Genomic DNA, 17,527 nt, shown 5'->3' with positions numbered 1-17,527 from the left:
CAACAAGAGTGGGAGAAACTCATAAATCACGAGATATCAGGTCGAGTGCTCAGAATAGTATTGATTCAGTAAAAAGAGAAAATCAGCCCCAGACTAAGGGTTGCTCCAGTCCCATATAACCTTACTTAAGAAAATAAAACCCCCAAAGGGTCAAATTTTCTCCAACTAACTTAACTATGGCCTAGAACAAAAGCTCAAGAATTTTTTTAAGAATGTGACATATCCAGCACCAAGCATGATACAATTCACAATGTCTTGCATCTAATTAAAAAAAAATTAAAGGTCCTAAGAGAGCAGGAATATCTGACTCCTATTAAGGAGATGAATCAATCAATAGAAACAGACCCAGAAATGACACATATGAAGGAAATAGCGACAAGAATATTAAACGTCATTATAATGATATTCAATACACTCAAGAAGGTGAAGGAAAGCTTGAGCATGGTGAGTGAAGGCCCAAGAAGAAATACCGGTCATGAAGACTACAATGTCTGGGATTTAGAAGCACACACACACATACACACAAGATGTGATTAACAGCAGATTAAACAATGTAGAAGAAAAGACAAGTGAACTAGAAAATATAGCAATTAAAACCATTCAAAATGAAAAAAAGCTGGAACAAGTAAGCAGAGCACTGGTTAACTGTGGGACAATACCAGGAACACTTCTAGATCTGTGACTGGAGTCTACAAAAGGGGAGGGGTTGGTGGTACAGAAAAAACTTCTGAAGAAATAACAGTTGAAATTTTTCCAAATTTAAGGAAAACTAAACTAACAGATCCAAGAATCTTAACAAACCTCAAACACAAAAAAATTATAAAGAAAACTATGAGGGCATAACACAATCAAATTTCTTAAAGTCAGTCATAAAAATATCCTAGAAGTAACCAGAGATTAAAAAAAAAAAAGATACTACATTAAAAGAACAAGGATAAGCAGATTTAGAAGACAATGAAACATTTCTAAAGAACTAAAAAAGAAACCTGTCAACCTAGAATCCTCTACCAATAAAACTGTCTTTCAAAATGAAAGACCAAAAAACAAAAAAAAAAATCAAGAGAGTGAGAGACTTTCTCAGTAGAGAATTCATCATCAGCAAACATGTATATACAATAAGAAATATTAAAGTAAGGTTTTTAAACAGAAGGGAAATGATGGCAGAGGAAAATCTGAATCTACACTAAAAAATGATGAGTGCTGGGAATGGTAAATATATAGTTAAACATAAATTTTTTTTCTTAGTTTTCAAATATCTTTAAAACATAACCAATTATTTCAATTCAGTAAGTTAGGATGAACCCAAGAAAGATGAATGTTTTTCAAGTTCTTATGGTGATTCTGATAAAAGTAATCTGAGAACCACACTTGAAGTGTCTGCTTATTATTTCTATGGGTTTGAACTCCTCCATCTTGGAAATTGGCATTTCAAAATGAGCTGCAACATGATTAAAGGAGGCAATTTATAATAAATAAACACACAACTCTTTTAATTCCAGAAATTATCATTTTACTATACAAAAAAAATCTTAAGCATTTACAAAAGAAAATCAAAAGAAGTTGCATTTTTAGACCATATTGGGAAAGTTACACAAGAGTCTGATGAACAAAGAACATGATAAAACATCTCCGTACCATGTCAGTACCATCCAGAGAAATCCAATCAACCATTACACCATAGGCTGAAGCGTTTAGTACCTGAAAGTCAACCCAGTGCCCTCTTGGTTTATCATTTGGCATCTTTACAAAACATTGTTGTCCATGAACGTTATAGGAAAGAAATTTTGTTAAAGGAAATAAAATATTAAAAAGATGACATAGTTCAGCTGCCAGTCAATATTAAGATGCATTAAGTTATAACAATCATTCCAAGCAACACTCTAATAATTTTAGAAATGTGAGTACAGAGTGCTGATACTCCAAGCAATGTTGCTATGGGATAATTTTATTTTACATATATACAAATCATGTTATCGTATATACACATCAAGAAACTACTCCAGTCATCACATCTCAATGGTAGCGTTTATTTTTTTAGGCAGAAACTTTCCTTTGGCTTCTTGCTCACAGCAAGGGGCACAGGCAACCATTTCTTTCCAAGAGTTCACTACATTCAAAGACGTCTGGACTCCCAGTTTGTTATGTTCCTTGTGGAATGATGAGCAGCCTTGAGGATTTGATTTGATGGCTAGTGTCTCTGGTTGAACATTTCAAATGTTAGCTACACTTTTGATTTCTGTGCTTATACAAGGCTGTATGACCCTCTCATGTTTGCTCTTCTGGCAAAGTAAATAATCATTCCAGTGGCAGGTATTACTAAGGAGGATGCACAATAGAGCACGAGAAGTTCTGGAGAAAAATAGTCCTTGCTACTTTCTCTTTCTGAAAAATAACAAAATGGACACAATTAATGTCTAGTACAAAAAGAAATCATTTAATACTAATAGTGACATGTTTTAACAGTACAACTAGTTCTCTAAAGAGAAATGAATCAAAGCAGTGAGAAGGACCCAAAATGCATATTTCTTTGAATTATCCAAATCATCAGTTCGCAGTTGCTATGGTCAAGATGGATCTAAAGATGACAGCTGTTGACTTTTGCAAACTTGGATTCAAAGAAGTTCAGGTTCCATTGCAGAATGGAAAGAAGGACACAGCTTTTTAGAGCTCATTTACAGGAGAAAGAATTTGGAGAGGAGTGTTTGCTTTGGGAAATATAAATCTCTACTAAAGAACTAGGGCTCTGATCACTATGGATTAAAATAACTAACCAGTTCTCCAGGAAAATCCTTGTAACACCTCGAGTGTAACCATTATAGTCAAACACTCCATAAGATAATAAGAGAAAGGATTCTTGCTGATGACTTTTTTCAGGGATAGATGGAAAACTTTCCATTTTGTATTTCTGAAGTAGGGCATTTTAATATATCTTATTCCTCTTCAGCATTTATATCATTGCTTGATAATATGAAATTCTTTGGATAGCATTATATTTTAGCTTAAATGTTACTCAGAGAAGCATTCTCTGACCCACATCTCCCCCAGCCTAAATTAGGAACTTTTATAACCCACTACATTTTCCCTCCATAGCTCTTATCACAGCTTATAAACATTTGTTTGTATGATTATCTATTAACATTGGTTTCTTCCTTCAGTCTATAAATTACACAAGGACACATATCTATTTTCTTTTTGATTCACCACTGAATAGCCAGTACCTGACTCACTGCTTGAAGTTGCTTGCACCCAATAAATATTTTTTTAATAGTAATACATTTTTTTCTTTCTACATCCTGTCATTTTGTCACTTAGTTGTAAATTGGGTACAGAAGTTATTGGTATACAAAAACTAAAATTAGTACTCTATCTAGTCTACTAAAAATCATCTGACAGCTGCAATACTGTTTAACATCTTAACTTGAAAAACATCTGATGAAGATAGCCTGGTATTTACTGAAGATTCATCTCTATTTGCATTTGTGTTTGCACAGCATTGTACGACCTCACAAGTATTCCGTTTCTTCAAGTGGCACATATATTGTCTCAGTTCTGGAAGAAATGAGGCACTTGACTGTGGTAATCATTGCTTTCCCTCTAGATGTTTCTAATTACTGGATGTCAACCAAGAAAGAAAGAATCACTAGGGTCAGATGATGGGAAGTCCTTTTTTTTTTGAATTATTGAAATTAAAAATACTTCACCATAAACATAATGACAATTGCTTTATTTTTCTGCTTTCCTTTCTCCTTTGTCAGAGTATAAGGGTAATATTTTAATGGAATATCCATTATCATAATTATGGTGAGACATCAATATTGATGACTTGCTGGGCAATGGTATTTCTGCCCCTATTGTTTTCTTTCCAATTTAACAAATATTATCTTTTGCCTTTGGTTTTCCCCTCAGGCATCTGCAGTAAAATACAAATTGGCTGCTGAGTTGGTTGCCAGGGCAACCTCCAAATACAATTTTCTATTAGCTGTATAAACACTGAAAATCTTAAAGACTCCCAACCATTTCTACCATTGGAATACATTCAAGCAAAAGTGTTTGTCAAACAAAATGAAACAAAATTAATTTTAAAACTTAGCTAAATTCAAAAGATGACTAATTCAAAAATTCCCAGGAAGAAAAGTCAAATTTTTGACTCCATTCATTTGTAGTTATTTTAAACCACATTTATTTTGGGGGTCTGAATTTCTAGCTGAGTGCCAAATGAGCTTTAATTTTTTATTTAAGCAATGAGTGAAAAAAGGCAAATATGTAAGTTACTAACTTGATAAAGCAATTAGAAAAGACAACAATTGTATGAGAGAGTTACACAGCTGGAGAAGAAGATTTGATACATCTTTAAAAAGGAATCATTGACTAGAAATAGAATTTTAAAAATATTAGGAGTCCAAGTTCCTGCGGCTAGGCTTAAAGGTGGTACTGAGGATTAAAGAAAATAAGAAGAAATGAATTTCAGACTACTCATAACTGACATCTCAATCCATCCAGAATCATCGCCAACCTCATTGGAGGCACTGATTACATATCCCCCTGTGTCATGTTGCATGACATGACACAAAGTAAATATTCCATTCTTTGAACACATAGTAACTTCATTGGCTAGATCAGCTTTTTTCAGGATAATCACTGCAGGTGGATGAAAAAGTTTTACATGTAAGGATGAAAAAGTTTTACATGTAATCGCCATAATTTCCCCTTTAACATTCTAGAGGAAACTATTGATATTGTCATCTTTTGAGGAGGTACTATGAAGACAGAAAACATGGTATTCAGTGATACCTCATTGTGGTATATATATATGCATGAATGGGACATTATGTGTACATCAGAAATTGACACATTGTAACTGACTATATTTCAATTTTTTAAAAAAATTTTAAAAAAACATATGATAAGGCTTGTAATCTTGAGAACTTTGGCCAGATGAGTAAAATTTTTAACCATTTTCTGACTAGGTTTAAATTTTCTTTACACTGATGAATGGCTGTGAACTCTGAGAGCCAACCTCCAGAGGCTCTTAAGAGTTGGCATTTGTTCGCAGTCTTGTTCACTCCAAGTTTGCCTTCCAATACTCAATGGGAGCTCATTAGCACTCATGGAGTGGGAGACTGAATAGTAAAGGCTGACAAATTCTGCTTCCACTGATAAAATCAACAGATCCTACTATGAATTCACAAGAGTGATTAGGAGATTAAGCGGCCCCTAGAATTTCTTTGCTGGGACCATTGTCCCCCCCCCCCATCAGAGAAGGGTCGGATGGACAAGGGGCTTGGATTTTCTAAGGAGGCAGTTCCATAGTCAAGAGATTCCTTTATGTTGTTCAACATTAAGATCATTACCACAATCATTATCCTGAAAAGAGTCAATCCAGAAAATACGCAGTTACTCCACATTCAGACATTGGTAGGAAGGAAAAGGGTCTGGAGAGAACCTTTCTTTTTCCATGTGCCCATTCTACATCTTTAGTTTCCTTGTAACCTCCAGGGAAATGTTTTGAAAATATATTTAAATGCTTAAGAAATGCAAGGCCTCAGAGACCAGTGATGAATTGTCAATGTTTAAAAAAACAAATGAGAATTCTGCACTGATCAATGATTAATGTCAACTTCCTACCCTGCAGGCTAGAGCAGCTGTGCATGATTATTCTAGGAAACACTAAGAAATGACTATAATCAACATGGAATTCAACTCCATTTTGCCAACTCATTCATCCAATCCTTGAAATTCTTTACAATCCACCAAATCTCTGCCCTATTATAAAAACAACAACAACAACAACAACAACACAAAGTAACTAACCTTTAACATTAAGCGTTATACTTCTTAACTGAAAGCCAACTTCATTTTTAGATTCACACTCATATACTCCCGCATCCTGTAACTGGGCCTTGTGAATGGTATATGCGCCATCTGTAGACTTCAGCAGTGTGTCACCCGTCTCTGCTTTTTTCTTCAGGATTATCAAAGTCTGGGGAGCATTTCCACACGTACAAGAGATAATGACCGTGTCTCCTTCCCTGACACTCTCAGAAGGAAAAGCTGTAAGTTGTATATCTTTTGGAGCAACTGTAGAGAGAATTTAAAGACACCTCTGATTGAGTGAAATATAAACCAATTTGATATTAATTTAATGACAGTAACAATAGCTGTCAAGACGCTATTTGTGCTTACTGTTTGAATGAACTGTTTAGAGGCACAATTAAAGAAGTCAGGGCTTTCCTGGATTGTTGTAAATGATCTTGCTTTTAATAAAAGAAGACACCTCTTATGCTTCTCATGTCTCTTAATCTAATTCTTTACCCAGCCTAGCCCAAGAATAGGTGTTCAAAAACAGCTATGGATTTCAAATGTGGAAAAGAACTTTTTCTTTGGTCACACTGTTGTGCAAATATTTCTCTAAGTATAAAGTCCTTTGCAGATCTCTGAGTTTTGATCTTGATCCCAGATCAAGAAATTAAGCTGTGCAGAGATAGGTCTTACTATCCTTAACAACAACAATACCAGTCACTAAATGCCGGGCACTGGGCTAAGTATTTGACACCAACATCTTGTTAATACACAACTCATGGAAGGAGCTACCATATTACCATTTTATAAGTGAGATTGCCTCTAAGTTTATCTGTTTTGTGACTTGATTTGATATTCTTGCCCAGCCAGAGCTACAGTACCATGACATCCATCCTATGGGCTTTCCTTTAAGTAGTGCATTGCCCTTCCAAAGTTCTCCCAATAAAATACAAGTTACCATTGATATGAGGTAACAAGAAAGTCACTAATACCTTAGTGGAAATAATACTGATGTGTAAGAGAGGAGCTAACAGCCCTAGTGAAGAAATGGATCTTGAACCCCAGAAGGGAAAGTATAAGGGGAATTCAAACTGATCACCACACGTTTCTGCCCCAAACTCCTACCGTTTCAACCTGTCAAGTAGGAGTTCTGTCTTACCTCTCCATCCTGGAGAAAATGGGTCAGGATCTGCTAACTTAATCTACCCTAGTGGTTTTATGCCATTAAGCTGGTGAACCAGAGGGCATGGTCTCTGCTACTCTTAATCTCAGAATTTATAGAAGGCTTAAGTGCCTTCTTAGGTTTCTAAGCGAATATTAGCAGGCATCTTGTGAGATTACCACTCAGAGTTTAATTCAGCTCGATAGGGTGACTTTCATCTTAAGTGATTTCCAAATACATATATACTTGTCCCTGTCCTTATTTCAGCACCATAATCATTGCCCCAAAGGTGTAACTGGAACTCTTGGCACAGTTCCTGGAGCTAGCATTCCATTTGAGGTTAAGAGAATTTTAGGGTAAGTGACTTGGAAGGGGTCATGAGAAAGTACTATGCCAGGAGTTTTCCACGCGTAGGAACAACATGAGCTCTTCAGAACTCTAAATACCTTTTTTTAGTAAGAATTTTGTTTTCAAAGAGGACTTTACTCAAAACCAGTAACACAACCAAAATACAACTAGCAATAATTACTCATTTAATCACTTAGCTCACCTTGGATAATTAATTCAACTTCTTTTCTGCTTATTCCAGCCTGGTTAATTCCTTCACACACATAAATACCAGAATCTTCCATTTTTGTGGACGTTAAGGTGAGAGTTGTATTCTCAGAAAGAGGCTGGAGATCCCCATTATTTAGCTGCTTGCTCCACAGGGTTTTTGGAGCTGGAAGTCCATCGCTAGAGCATGTCATGTTCACAGAACCGCCTTCCTCCAGGACGGAGGAGGGGCTGACCAAGATGGCTGTAACCTGGGGAGCAACTGAAAAGGGAGGGACACCTGTTAGCTTGACCCTTATACCCTGAGCTTCAAAGAGTTTTAATGGTGTTGCCAAGCTGGGCTATGGATTTAGTGGATTGGAGCAGTTTATAAACTTTGATAACTTTACGGCAGGAGGCTTCTGTCCTCATTTACTTGGCAGATGCAGAACGGGGGAGTAGAATACAGACACATTATGAATATTTTCTAATGGAGTTATTTCCTTTCTATAGAACTTATATTCTATAGAAGTGCTCTTGCTACAAAGAGTGGATGGTTGTGGTAGTGTACATCGACGTTTATGTTACATGAAACATGATCATGAACTACATGAATCTCCTTTGGAAAGGTGGAGTCTACTTCTCCACCTCTTGAATCTAGCTGGCCTTGAGACAAACTCTGATATATCCCAGAAGAAGTAACACTGTACAGCTTCCAAGCCCAGGCCCTAAGAGGTATCTTCCACTACCACCCTCTTCAAACACTGTGCTCTGGTGACTAAACCTAGGCTACCTTCCTTGAGAGATACCACATGGGGAAAGGAAGACCCACATACCCCAGAGGAGGCCCCAGACACTGAGTGAGGCCACCTGGGACCGTCCCCCACTGACCTGCCAACGGACTGAAAATGCGTGAGTGAGGTCATCTGATACCGTATTGAGCAAACTGCCCATCTGACCTCTTCCTAAATGGTCAGCTCAGACTCATAAGCAAATAAACGGTTGTTTTAAGTGTTGGGGGTGGTTTGTTCCAACAATCATTATTTTGAAGTTTCTTTTCACCTATTTTTTTCACAAAAGTTATAACTATGAACCTCATGTCAACTATTGCCTGGCAACCATGATTTAAAAATCCATATTAGGGGAAGGGTTAACTCAAGTGGTAGAGTGCACCCTTAGCATGCGTGAGGTCCTGGGTTCAATCCCCATTATCTCCTCTAAAAATAAACTAATAAACTTCATCATCTCCCCCGCCCCAAAACAATAGAATAGAATTGAATTGAATTAAAAAAAATTAAAATCCATATTAAATTGTGGTTCCATCACACATGGACTTACCATTAACATAAAGTGTCTGTGTATTCTGCTTTTGTTTGAGTTCGAATTCCATTTCATCAATAGATAACTTAGCCTGACAAACAAGAACTTTTCCAGTATCTTCAGTGGTGGGGATGAAGGTCATTTCCAAACTCTTCGTCTCTAGGGATTTTGTATCTACATCTCTCAGAAAGGTCTTATTCTTCATAATACTCTCCCCCTTAAGCAATTCGATTTCCAGTCGATCAAAAGAATATACATCAGGAACTTGGCATCTTACAGTGACGGGCTTTCCACTCACGAACAGACCACTCATCTCAATTTCTAGGTTTCTAGGGAATACTGCAAAGATCAAGCAAAAACAATGTTTATATGAGGCATTCAAGGGAAAACAGAACTAATTCCTATCAAATGCAAAGGTCTCAAAATGAAGGGTTCAACTCACCTGGGACAGAATGATCACCAACATATAAATAACAACAGTAAGTGTAAGTGTTTATGATATTAAATATAAAAAATGTTTGGAACAAAAACCACCTAGTACATCAAATCTTTAAATAATAAATGTAATTCTTATTCTTTTCTTCTGAGTGACGCAGTCTTGCTGACAGCTATGGACCGATCTTTTCGAAGGACACACACACTTCCACCATTTTGTTCAGTAACTCCACATTTTAAATGTTTTAAATATTTGCCATGATGTATTGAATATTTGCCATGTGCTAGTCCCTTAAAATTCATTATCTCAGTCTTCAAAACAGCCTCATCAAATGAGTATTAACTTATTCTACAGCTAGAAAAACTTACAGAGAACGTATTTCACTGCTAGGAAAACTTACAAAACTTAGCAGAGACTAAGAGTCTGCCATTTAGTATCATATCTAATAAGTCACTGAGCCAAGATCAGAATTCGTATTTCTTTGGGCTTAGAGCCCAGGCTTGGTTTCACAGAGTCATGCAGCCTCATCTCACATAAGACCCAAGGGTAATTCTCAATTTAAACATTCTAATTTCTAATGGCCAAGTTCAGGCATAAAGTTTTATATATTCCTCAAATAATACTTGAGTTAAGACAAAAACTATAAGAGACTTAGATTCTAAATAATATTTATAACGCTTCTTACGCAAACCAATAAAAAGGAGATTAAACTGGTTACCAAGAGCAAAAGCAATGCTAATTTTTTTCCCTTAAGCTAAACGTTGTTGCAGCGATACATTCTCTAACGTTTCCATGTTACAGGAAGGCGTCACTGCTGCTTCTCATTGCTGTTGGGAATGCGCTTGCATCAGCAGATCCTGGACTCTTGGTAATAGGATATCACAATAAATTTACCCTTCTTTTGAGAGATTCAAATCCCTTTACAGACAGACTCTAACTCATTCTGAACAAAATCCTGAGAGTAACACAAGTTTGGGCAGGATTTCTGGTGGAAAATCTCTACAATTGTTCTCTTGAATTCTGCTGAATAAAACGAGGCGGAAAAACCCTCCCAAAGAATAACTTTATGATCCTTTTGTACATTTTGTCCCTTGTTCATAATAAACTGAGGAACTCCAGCAAAGTCAGCTTATAGAGATTTGAGGTTGTAAAGGATTTTTGTTGAGGTGACAAGAACAGCCAGAAGAAGTGCAGTGTACGTATGCGGTGTAAGTCAGTATCACAGTCTAGTGCAATCTCCTGCTTCTGCTTTTCACTGAGCTCCTGCCACTGAGCATCCCTGATGACCAATCTAACTCCCTGTACTCATTTTTGGCTTTTTCCTGCTCCCTGTTGCCTCAATTTTCCATCCTGCTAATCAGCTTTCAAATGCTAATTACCTTCAAAACAGTAGGTTGTGCCTCACCCACAGTTTGAATAATTGAGCAGCAGTCACTCCACCCCATCATCTGAACAGGCTCTGACCACCACCCCTCCTTGCTCACAACCCCCTCTGTAGACCCCATATACACACAGAGGTGGGTGGGAAGCAGGGAGCATGGAGTGTGTCCAAGTGCGTGATTCCAGAGAATTGACAAGATACAAACTGAGGACTGGGGGTGCTGGGGACATGTTTAATACATACTTAAGATTTAAGCCACATCAAAAATTCTGCTTCAGAGATTCAGGAACCACTCACAATGCTAATTTCCCCTTCTAAACGCAGGGATCTTGTGTGTATAACAGACTTGCATTCTATTTCTTCCAGTGGAACTGAGAACGACAACATCAAAGAGAAAACAGTAAATGATTCCGAAAACCACTTACAGTAGAGCTTCACTTGGGTTTTCCTTTCCAGTTCCTTATCATGCCCACATGTCACGGCACACTGGTAAGAATGTTCGTGCTCAAGACTCACAGGGCTCAGGGTCAGCGTGGATCTGGATCCCTCGGTGTTCACATTCCCGCTCAGGGGGCTGTCTAGCTGGGTTCTCCAAGAGAAAGATGGGGACTCACAGCCCGTGACAATACATGTCAACACGACCAAGTCACCAATCTGAGCAGCGACCCAGGGTCCAGGAGAGATCTCTACAGTAAACATTTTCTCTGGGGGGAAGAGGACAAGACGAAAAGCACATAAGGTTCTCTTCTTTCACCACAGTCCAATATATGGTCTTTTTTTCTGATCTCCTTTTGGCTAACATCTGTGCTGAGAATAAATTACTCCTTTCCACCTTGGGACCATCAGGATTGAAACCACATCTTTTAAGAACAAACCCACAAGAGGGCATTGATCGGTTCATTCAACAGAAAGAATGAGGATAAAACTTTGTCAAGACCAAGACTGGCATCTTTTCATAACAAGAATTCAATCTCCACCCAGGTGTAGTTCATCAAATCCCTGTAATTGTGCACAGAAGCTCAGACATTTGAGAGGCTCTGGCGTGTCAAGCATTGTGTAAACCACTTTGCATCCATTATCTCGCTTCACCTTCTCAACTTCATGCCCTGGTACCACTAATTCTTCTCCTCCACTTTCACTTTCTCCTTGTGCTTCTCTGCTTTTCCTCCTCCATCCCTTTCTCCTCCCCTTCCTCCTCTTTCTTCTTGAGGAAATTTAGGCTCAGAAATGCTAAATAACTTTACCCAGCTTGCAAGGAGCAAAAATGAAAACTTGAAGCCAGGTGGGTCTGATTCAAAATCCCAGCTCTTCCACGGCTGGAACAACTAAATCAGGTCATCCTCATGGGGCGATAAAACAAAATCTCAGAGAAGTACTGGAAAACGCTATAAAAATACGTCTTCTGATTAGAAGCAATACCCATAATGGACCAGCACTTAGAGCTTCTGCATCAACAGTATAAAGTTACACCATTGAAAGTCGCACAGAATCACACTCAAAGCAAGTCAAAACCTCAACATTAAAGTGATATGCAAGCCACCTCTTAAATTTGTTTGACACATTATAAAAATACTTCGCAGTTAATTTGAGATGCCAGGGCAAACTCCTAAGTCTCAAATATCCAGGGAAGCTCTTTGGCTGCCAGTGCCATCCGTGCTGGGCACCCAGGCTGCTTTGTGATGGCTGCTGTCAGGTGAGAAAGGGAATTCCGACTCTTGACTCTGTTCCCCTGACGCAACTGGGAGCGTTTGGGCAACTCTGAAAGTGACAGATGAGACTCCACAGAAAAATCACCAAAAATTGCCCTTGTAAATAGCAGGCTGGTGAGAGAAGAAAGCTCAGTATGTAAATAATCCAAACACATTACATTGTGCAGGGTTGTCATCTGTACCAAAAGTTTTTTTCTCTCAGTTTGGTTTGTCTAATTGGGACATTATAGTATCTTACAAAGAATGTTTTCCTCAAATTTCCTTATAAACTAATGTGCTCTCAGATTTTGAAAGAGAAAGATGATTCAGAACTATAACCAGAGTTTCTGAATTCCTTAAACGTTAGGGCGAGAATGGAGAACTTTAAAGACAGATCAACTTCCTGCCCGTGGATGGGTCTCAGAGCATTCTTTACAGGGGCGTCATCTCTGCCATGTGGACCTGTGGCTCCTGAGGGAGCATCTCTGAGCTGACTGAAAGCCCCACTGAACATTCAGTCCTCTCTCTAGTACTGACGGTTGTGAGCGTCCTGTGATGCAAAACACGAAACCACACTGCCTGCCCCCACAGCACACCTTCTTTTCACATTGAAATGCAACACAGCTTATTGTGGGGTAGAGCTACTCCAGAACGGACGAGTAGCTTCACATGCTTTTATTAGTGTCATGTTCTTCCTGGTTTCTTAAGAACGCTACCCTGACATCCAACCGGTTCATCTACTGATAATGAGTTTGAATTTTATCTTTTTGGCTATAGCCAAGCTTAAACTCCGTGTTTTCGTATTTTCAAACTTTGTTTTGCCCACGTGTACAATTTACTCATTCAGTATCTACTAAACACCTATTAATGGCAGGCAACCAAATATTAAATCATGCACACACACATAGTCCCTTACACCCCATAAGTCCCTATGTTTAAAAAACTTACAGTTTAATTAATGGAAAGACACACTTAAATAGGTATCTTATTTTGGCTCTTAATAAAGAATGTTTAATTTATCTATTTACTGATGTATCTCTCTCCTTTAGATTGGAAATTCCTCCAGGACAATCACCATAACTTTTTATGTCTGGACCTCCAACACCAATCACAATTCTTGGATTCTTGGACAAAGGCTCTTAATTAATACATGGTAAACTGAGCAAAAGTGCCTACATGTTCATAAGAAGTGTTAAATGTACTGAAGGAATCAGCAACCAGCTTTGCCTGACACACTCTGCAATGGGGAGGCTGGTGTCAGCCTGATCTTGAAGGATGGCTGAGCCTTTGCCAGGTGAAGGAAGGAAAAGGACACGCCAAGCAGAAGGAACAGCATAAACAGAGGCACAGGGACAGCAACAAAGCTGCAAAGGTAGTTTCTGACTAGACTGTGAGGAGTTTCATGCAACTATGTTAAGAAATGTGAATTTTAATTTACATGCAGTTACTGTTTGGCTGAAGTCATATAAAATGTGCACCGTTTTTGTTTAAGGTAGATAACTCTGGTAGCAGTGCATAGGATTATGTTGGGGGACAGAATGATAGCAGAGTGATCATTTAAAGACAATTAGCTATAGTTGAAAAATCATGGAGTTTTGGATTTAAATGGGCTTATGTTACAATCACAGCAAATACCACTAATGGGCTGTGTGACTCTTGGCAGACTGAGCCAGGCTGAGCTTGAATTTTTTTTTCACCTCACAAGGTTGTGAGAAAGACTAAAGAGATAACATCTATAAAGTGGAAAGTAGAATTCCTGGCAAATATTAGATGCACAAACAGTGGAGGCCATTATTAGTCTCTATGAGACACTATTCTCTCATCTGTAAAACGGATGTAAAGTACTCACTCTTTGGCTATTTCTTGAAGATTACAGGTAACATATGTAAAGTGCCTGGAATAGAGCTGGTGTTCAATAAATGATGATACTTAAGGCATCTTTCAGGAATCCAAATGAGAGATGACAAACCAAGGCAATGGCAAAAGGGTTGAAGAAAATAGGTCAGACCCTAGGGATCATTTTGAGGTAGAACTGACAGGTTTTGGTGATATGGAATAGGAACATGGATTTCAGAATAAACAGCATATAACACAGTTCACATCTCAGGGAGTCCAGAGAGAGCTGAGAGGAGGGCCAGACGTGGTGACCCGAGAATACTAGTATTCAAGGGGTAGAAGGAAGAGAGAAAGCCAAGGAATGAGGCCGTGAAAGAATGATGAGAAAGGGAAAAGAAGTGGAAAAGCAGAGCCATGGAAGCTCTGGCAGCAAAGATTGCCAAGAAGAATGAGTGAGATGAATGCATAATTGTGCTAAAGTACATGACAATCAGATGGTTCATCAATAAAACTTAACGAAATAATTTTGGCATTGAAGATATTTCACGATTGCTCAAATCTGAATGATGGCACCTTTACTGTGCCTTTTTCACATTCCACTTACCTTGAACAATTAATGTCACCTCTTCTCTGTCTTGCCCAACCTTATTAACTCCTTCACACACATAAGTTCCAGAATCTTCCATCCTCATAGCAATTAAAGTGAGCGTTGCATTCTCAGAAAGGAGCTGTAGATCCCCATTGTCTAATTTCTTTCTCCAGAAAATCTGTGGCGCTGGTAGACCTCTACTGGAGCATGTCATCGTCACGGAGTCACCTTCTTGCAGTCTTGTGGAGGGACTCACAGATATAACCGTGTCCTTGGGCGAGACTGAGGAGGCAGGGCACAGTGTTAGTAACCGTGAAGCATCATCTTGATCCAACAGGGCTGTTGCATTTCTCTCACAGACTGTATTTACATGCCTTCACAAACTTGACAGACTTAACTCTGCCAAACTGTATAAAGAATTGCTGAGTCATAAAAATTAGTCAATCTAGTGTCTGACTAATTTGATTGAATTCGTTTTTTTGATGTTTGGTGTTTTTGGATGACCATAGATACCCAGAAATTTAAAAAGACCCTTAGGGTAATGTGGTTTGATCTTCCAGATAAGGTTCCATCTTAGCATCTTTGCCAAGTGTTCTTGCAAGTCAGCTTCAACACTTAATGGTGTGAGGCAATCCCCCACCTTACAGTAAACACAGCGCATTTGATTTTTGGACAGCTCTAATAATTAGAACATTTTCCCCCCTTTTGAGCTGAAATCTCCCTCTTTGTAGCTAACTTTTACACAGTGGTCAGGGTTCAGTCCTCTACTGCTAAAAAATATATCAAATCCTTCTTCCACCTGACTGTCTTTCAAATACCTAATTATAGCTCTCGTTTCCAAGTTTTCTATTCTCCAGGAAAAATACCTCCTATCTTGAGTATTCTTCTCAAAATATTGATAAAAGCCTTTCCATCTCCTTCTCTTTCAGCTAAACATGCAGTCGAAGGCAATACTCCTTTTAAGCATGGTGTCTAGAGCAGGCCAGAGCATTTTAGCCTAGCGCAAAGCACAGAGTCCAGTCTGCGAGATTGCCTCAAATCCCTCAGTAGTCTCGGGGAGCACAGAGACAGTCTAACCGCATACCTCTCTCCCACTCCACGCACATGTGTGCAAGTGAGCATACACACCACACACACACGGAGTAAGCGCTCATCTTGTGAAATCTCTGCGCCTTGATATTTCAAGGCATATTATAAGAGTTTACCAAATGTGCTTAAAAACGTTGTATCACTTGAGCCCATCTCCTACTACCCAGCCAGGTGGTGTTATTATCCCCCTTTGATAGACTGAGAAATTAAGTGACCCAAGTTCACACAGTTAATGGAGCCAGAACTCAAGTTCAAGTCTTCTCAACCCCAATTCAGTGCTCATCTTCTTAAATAATGCTGTTGACAAGTATGTTCTCAATGAATAAAAATAGTGTAAAAACTACAAACGAGTTTCTTCTTGACTTTAGCTGCTCAGTTTATTGCTCTATGCATCCGAGACCAGATGCCCATAGCCATCACATAAGTACTTACCGTAGATGTGCAGTTGTTCCGTAGTCTCCCTTACTTGAGGCTCAGAATCAATTTCATAAACATTTAATGTAGCTCGACAAACAAGAGCTGTCCCATTATCCTCGTCAGCAGGAGTAAAAGTTGCTTCCAAACTCTTCGTTTCCTGGGACTTAACATCCGCAGGGTCCAGAAATTCCTTCTGACTCAGGAACTGGTTGCCCTTCAGTAATTCTATCTTCAGCTTATCAGACGGGTAAACATCAGGGACAAAACACGTGACAGTGACTGGCTTCCCAAGCTCTGGATGGCCACTGAAATGAATCTCTGGGTCCTTAGGGAAAGCTGCAAAGTTCAAATGAATACATGTGAGTGGCCTTTTTGTTCATGCTGTATAAGATTCCTTACTGACTTAACGTACTATAAACTAAGACTAATATTTTTGTGAATATAGTATTAATACAGCAGAATTAATTGTTTAAATAGCCTTTCATGGTTCTAGGTGAGTTCAAGAATGAGAATCACCTTTGAGAGAGTTCTTCAGTTCGGATCCAGCACGTACTAAGGGTTGCATATTATTGGAGTAAAAGAAGGGAGAAGATATTCATGTTTATTAAATACTTATATGTGCCAATCACTGTGCTATTCATTTTAACATAAATGACTTTATTTTATTCGCACAGTAACTCTAAGAAATAGAGACCACATTTCACAGATATGAAAACATAGACTTAGCACATTGGCGTAACTTTCCTAAGGTCACACAGATAGTAAAGGTAAAGCTGGGATTTAAACTCAGGATGTCTCTTATTCTGTACGGCTACTGCAGGTGTGTATTATATCATATCACATTGTCTTATTTTAGTCAGGGCAGGTATATTTCTTTTTACGGATAAGGAACCTGAGGCTTAGAATGTCATTGCAAAGAATAGTCATTGGGCAAGATACACAAAGAAATGAAAAGAGCAACTTTAAATAACTGGCTTCTGAAAATGGTGCCTCTGACAGGAATTCATCCATCAGAAAGGTATGCCTGTGCAAGCTGTAAATTCTGGGAGGCAGATTTGCCTCCAGAAATGCCTAACTCAATGTCCTAACCAATGCTCTGTTTGAACTTTTTAGTGACAAGGGAACACACTAGTTCAGAAGAACCATTGCCTCCTTTGCAAGGCTACTTTTCATTGCAAAACGTCACAATGGTAATACACTGGCTTGATTCAAATCTGTGAAATAAGCAGAATACAAAGGTCCTAACTCTAAAGAATATTACAATCAAATGTGGGAA

At 38.5% G+C, this 17,527-nt stretch overlaps 1 protein-coding gene across 2 annotated transcripts in view; it reads right to left on the bottom strand.

The window, feature by feature from the left end:
• Window positions 1-1,487: 1,487 nt before the first annotated feature.
• The window catches only part of VCAM1 (vascular cell adhesion molecule 1), a 70,623-nt gene continuing 54,583 nt past the window's right edge, over window positions 1,488-17,527 (bottom strand). For both annotated transcript variants that reach the window (XM_045513260.2, XM_010950452.3), the window contains 7 exons: window positions 16,267-16,587; window positions 14,761-15,027; window positions 11,058-11,336; window positions 8,834-9,154; window positions 7,512-7,778; window positions 5,812-6,078; window positions 1,488-2,382 (listed from right to left, as the gene is read on the bottom strand). In XM_045513260.2, coding sequence (XP_045369216.2) covers window positions 2,243-2,382; window positions 5,812-6,078; window positions 7,512-7,778; window positions 8,834-9,154; window positions 11,058-11,336; window positions 14,761-15,027; window positions 16,267-16,587 — 1,862 coding nt within the window. In that variant the 3' untranslated portion in view covers window positions 1,488-2,242. The remainder of the gene's footprint in view (window positions 2,383-5,811; window positions 6,079-7,511; window positions 7,779-8,833; window positions 9,155-11,057; window positions 11,337-14,760; window positions 15,028-16,266; window positions 16,588-17,527) is intronic.

Source organism: Camelus bactrianus, chromosome 9 (assembly GCF_048773025.1).
Source record: "Camelus bactrianus isolate YW-2024 breed Bactrian camel chromosome 9, ASM4877302v1, whole genome shotgun sequence".
NCBI lineage: Eukaryota > Metazoa > Chordata > Mammalia > Artiodactyla > Camelidae > Camelus > Camelus bactrianus.
This window is presented reverse-complemented; position numbering and strand designations above follow the sequence as displayed.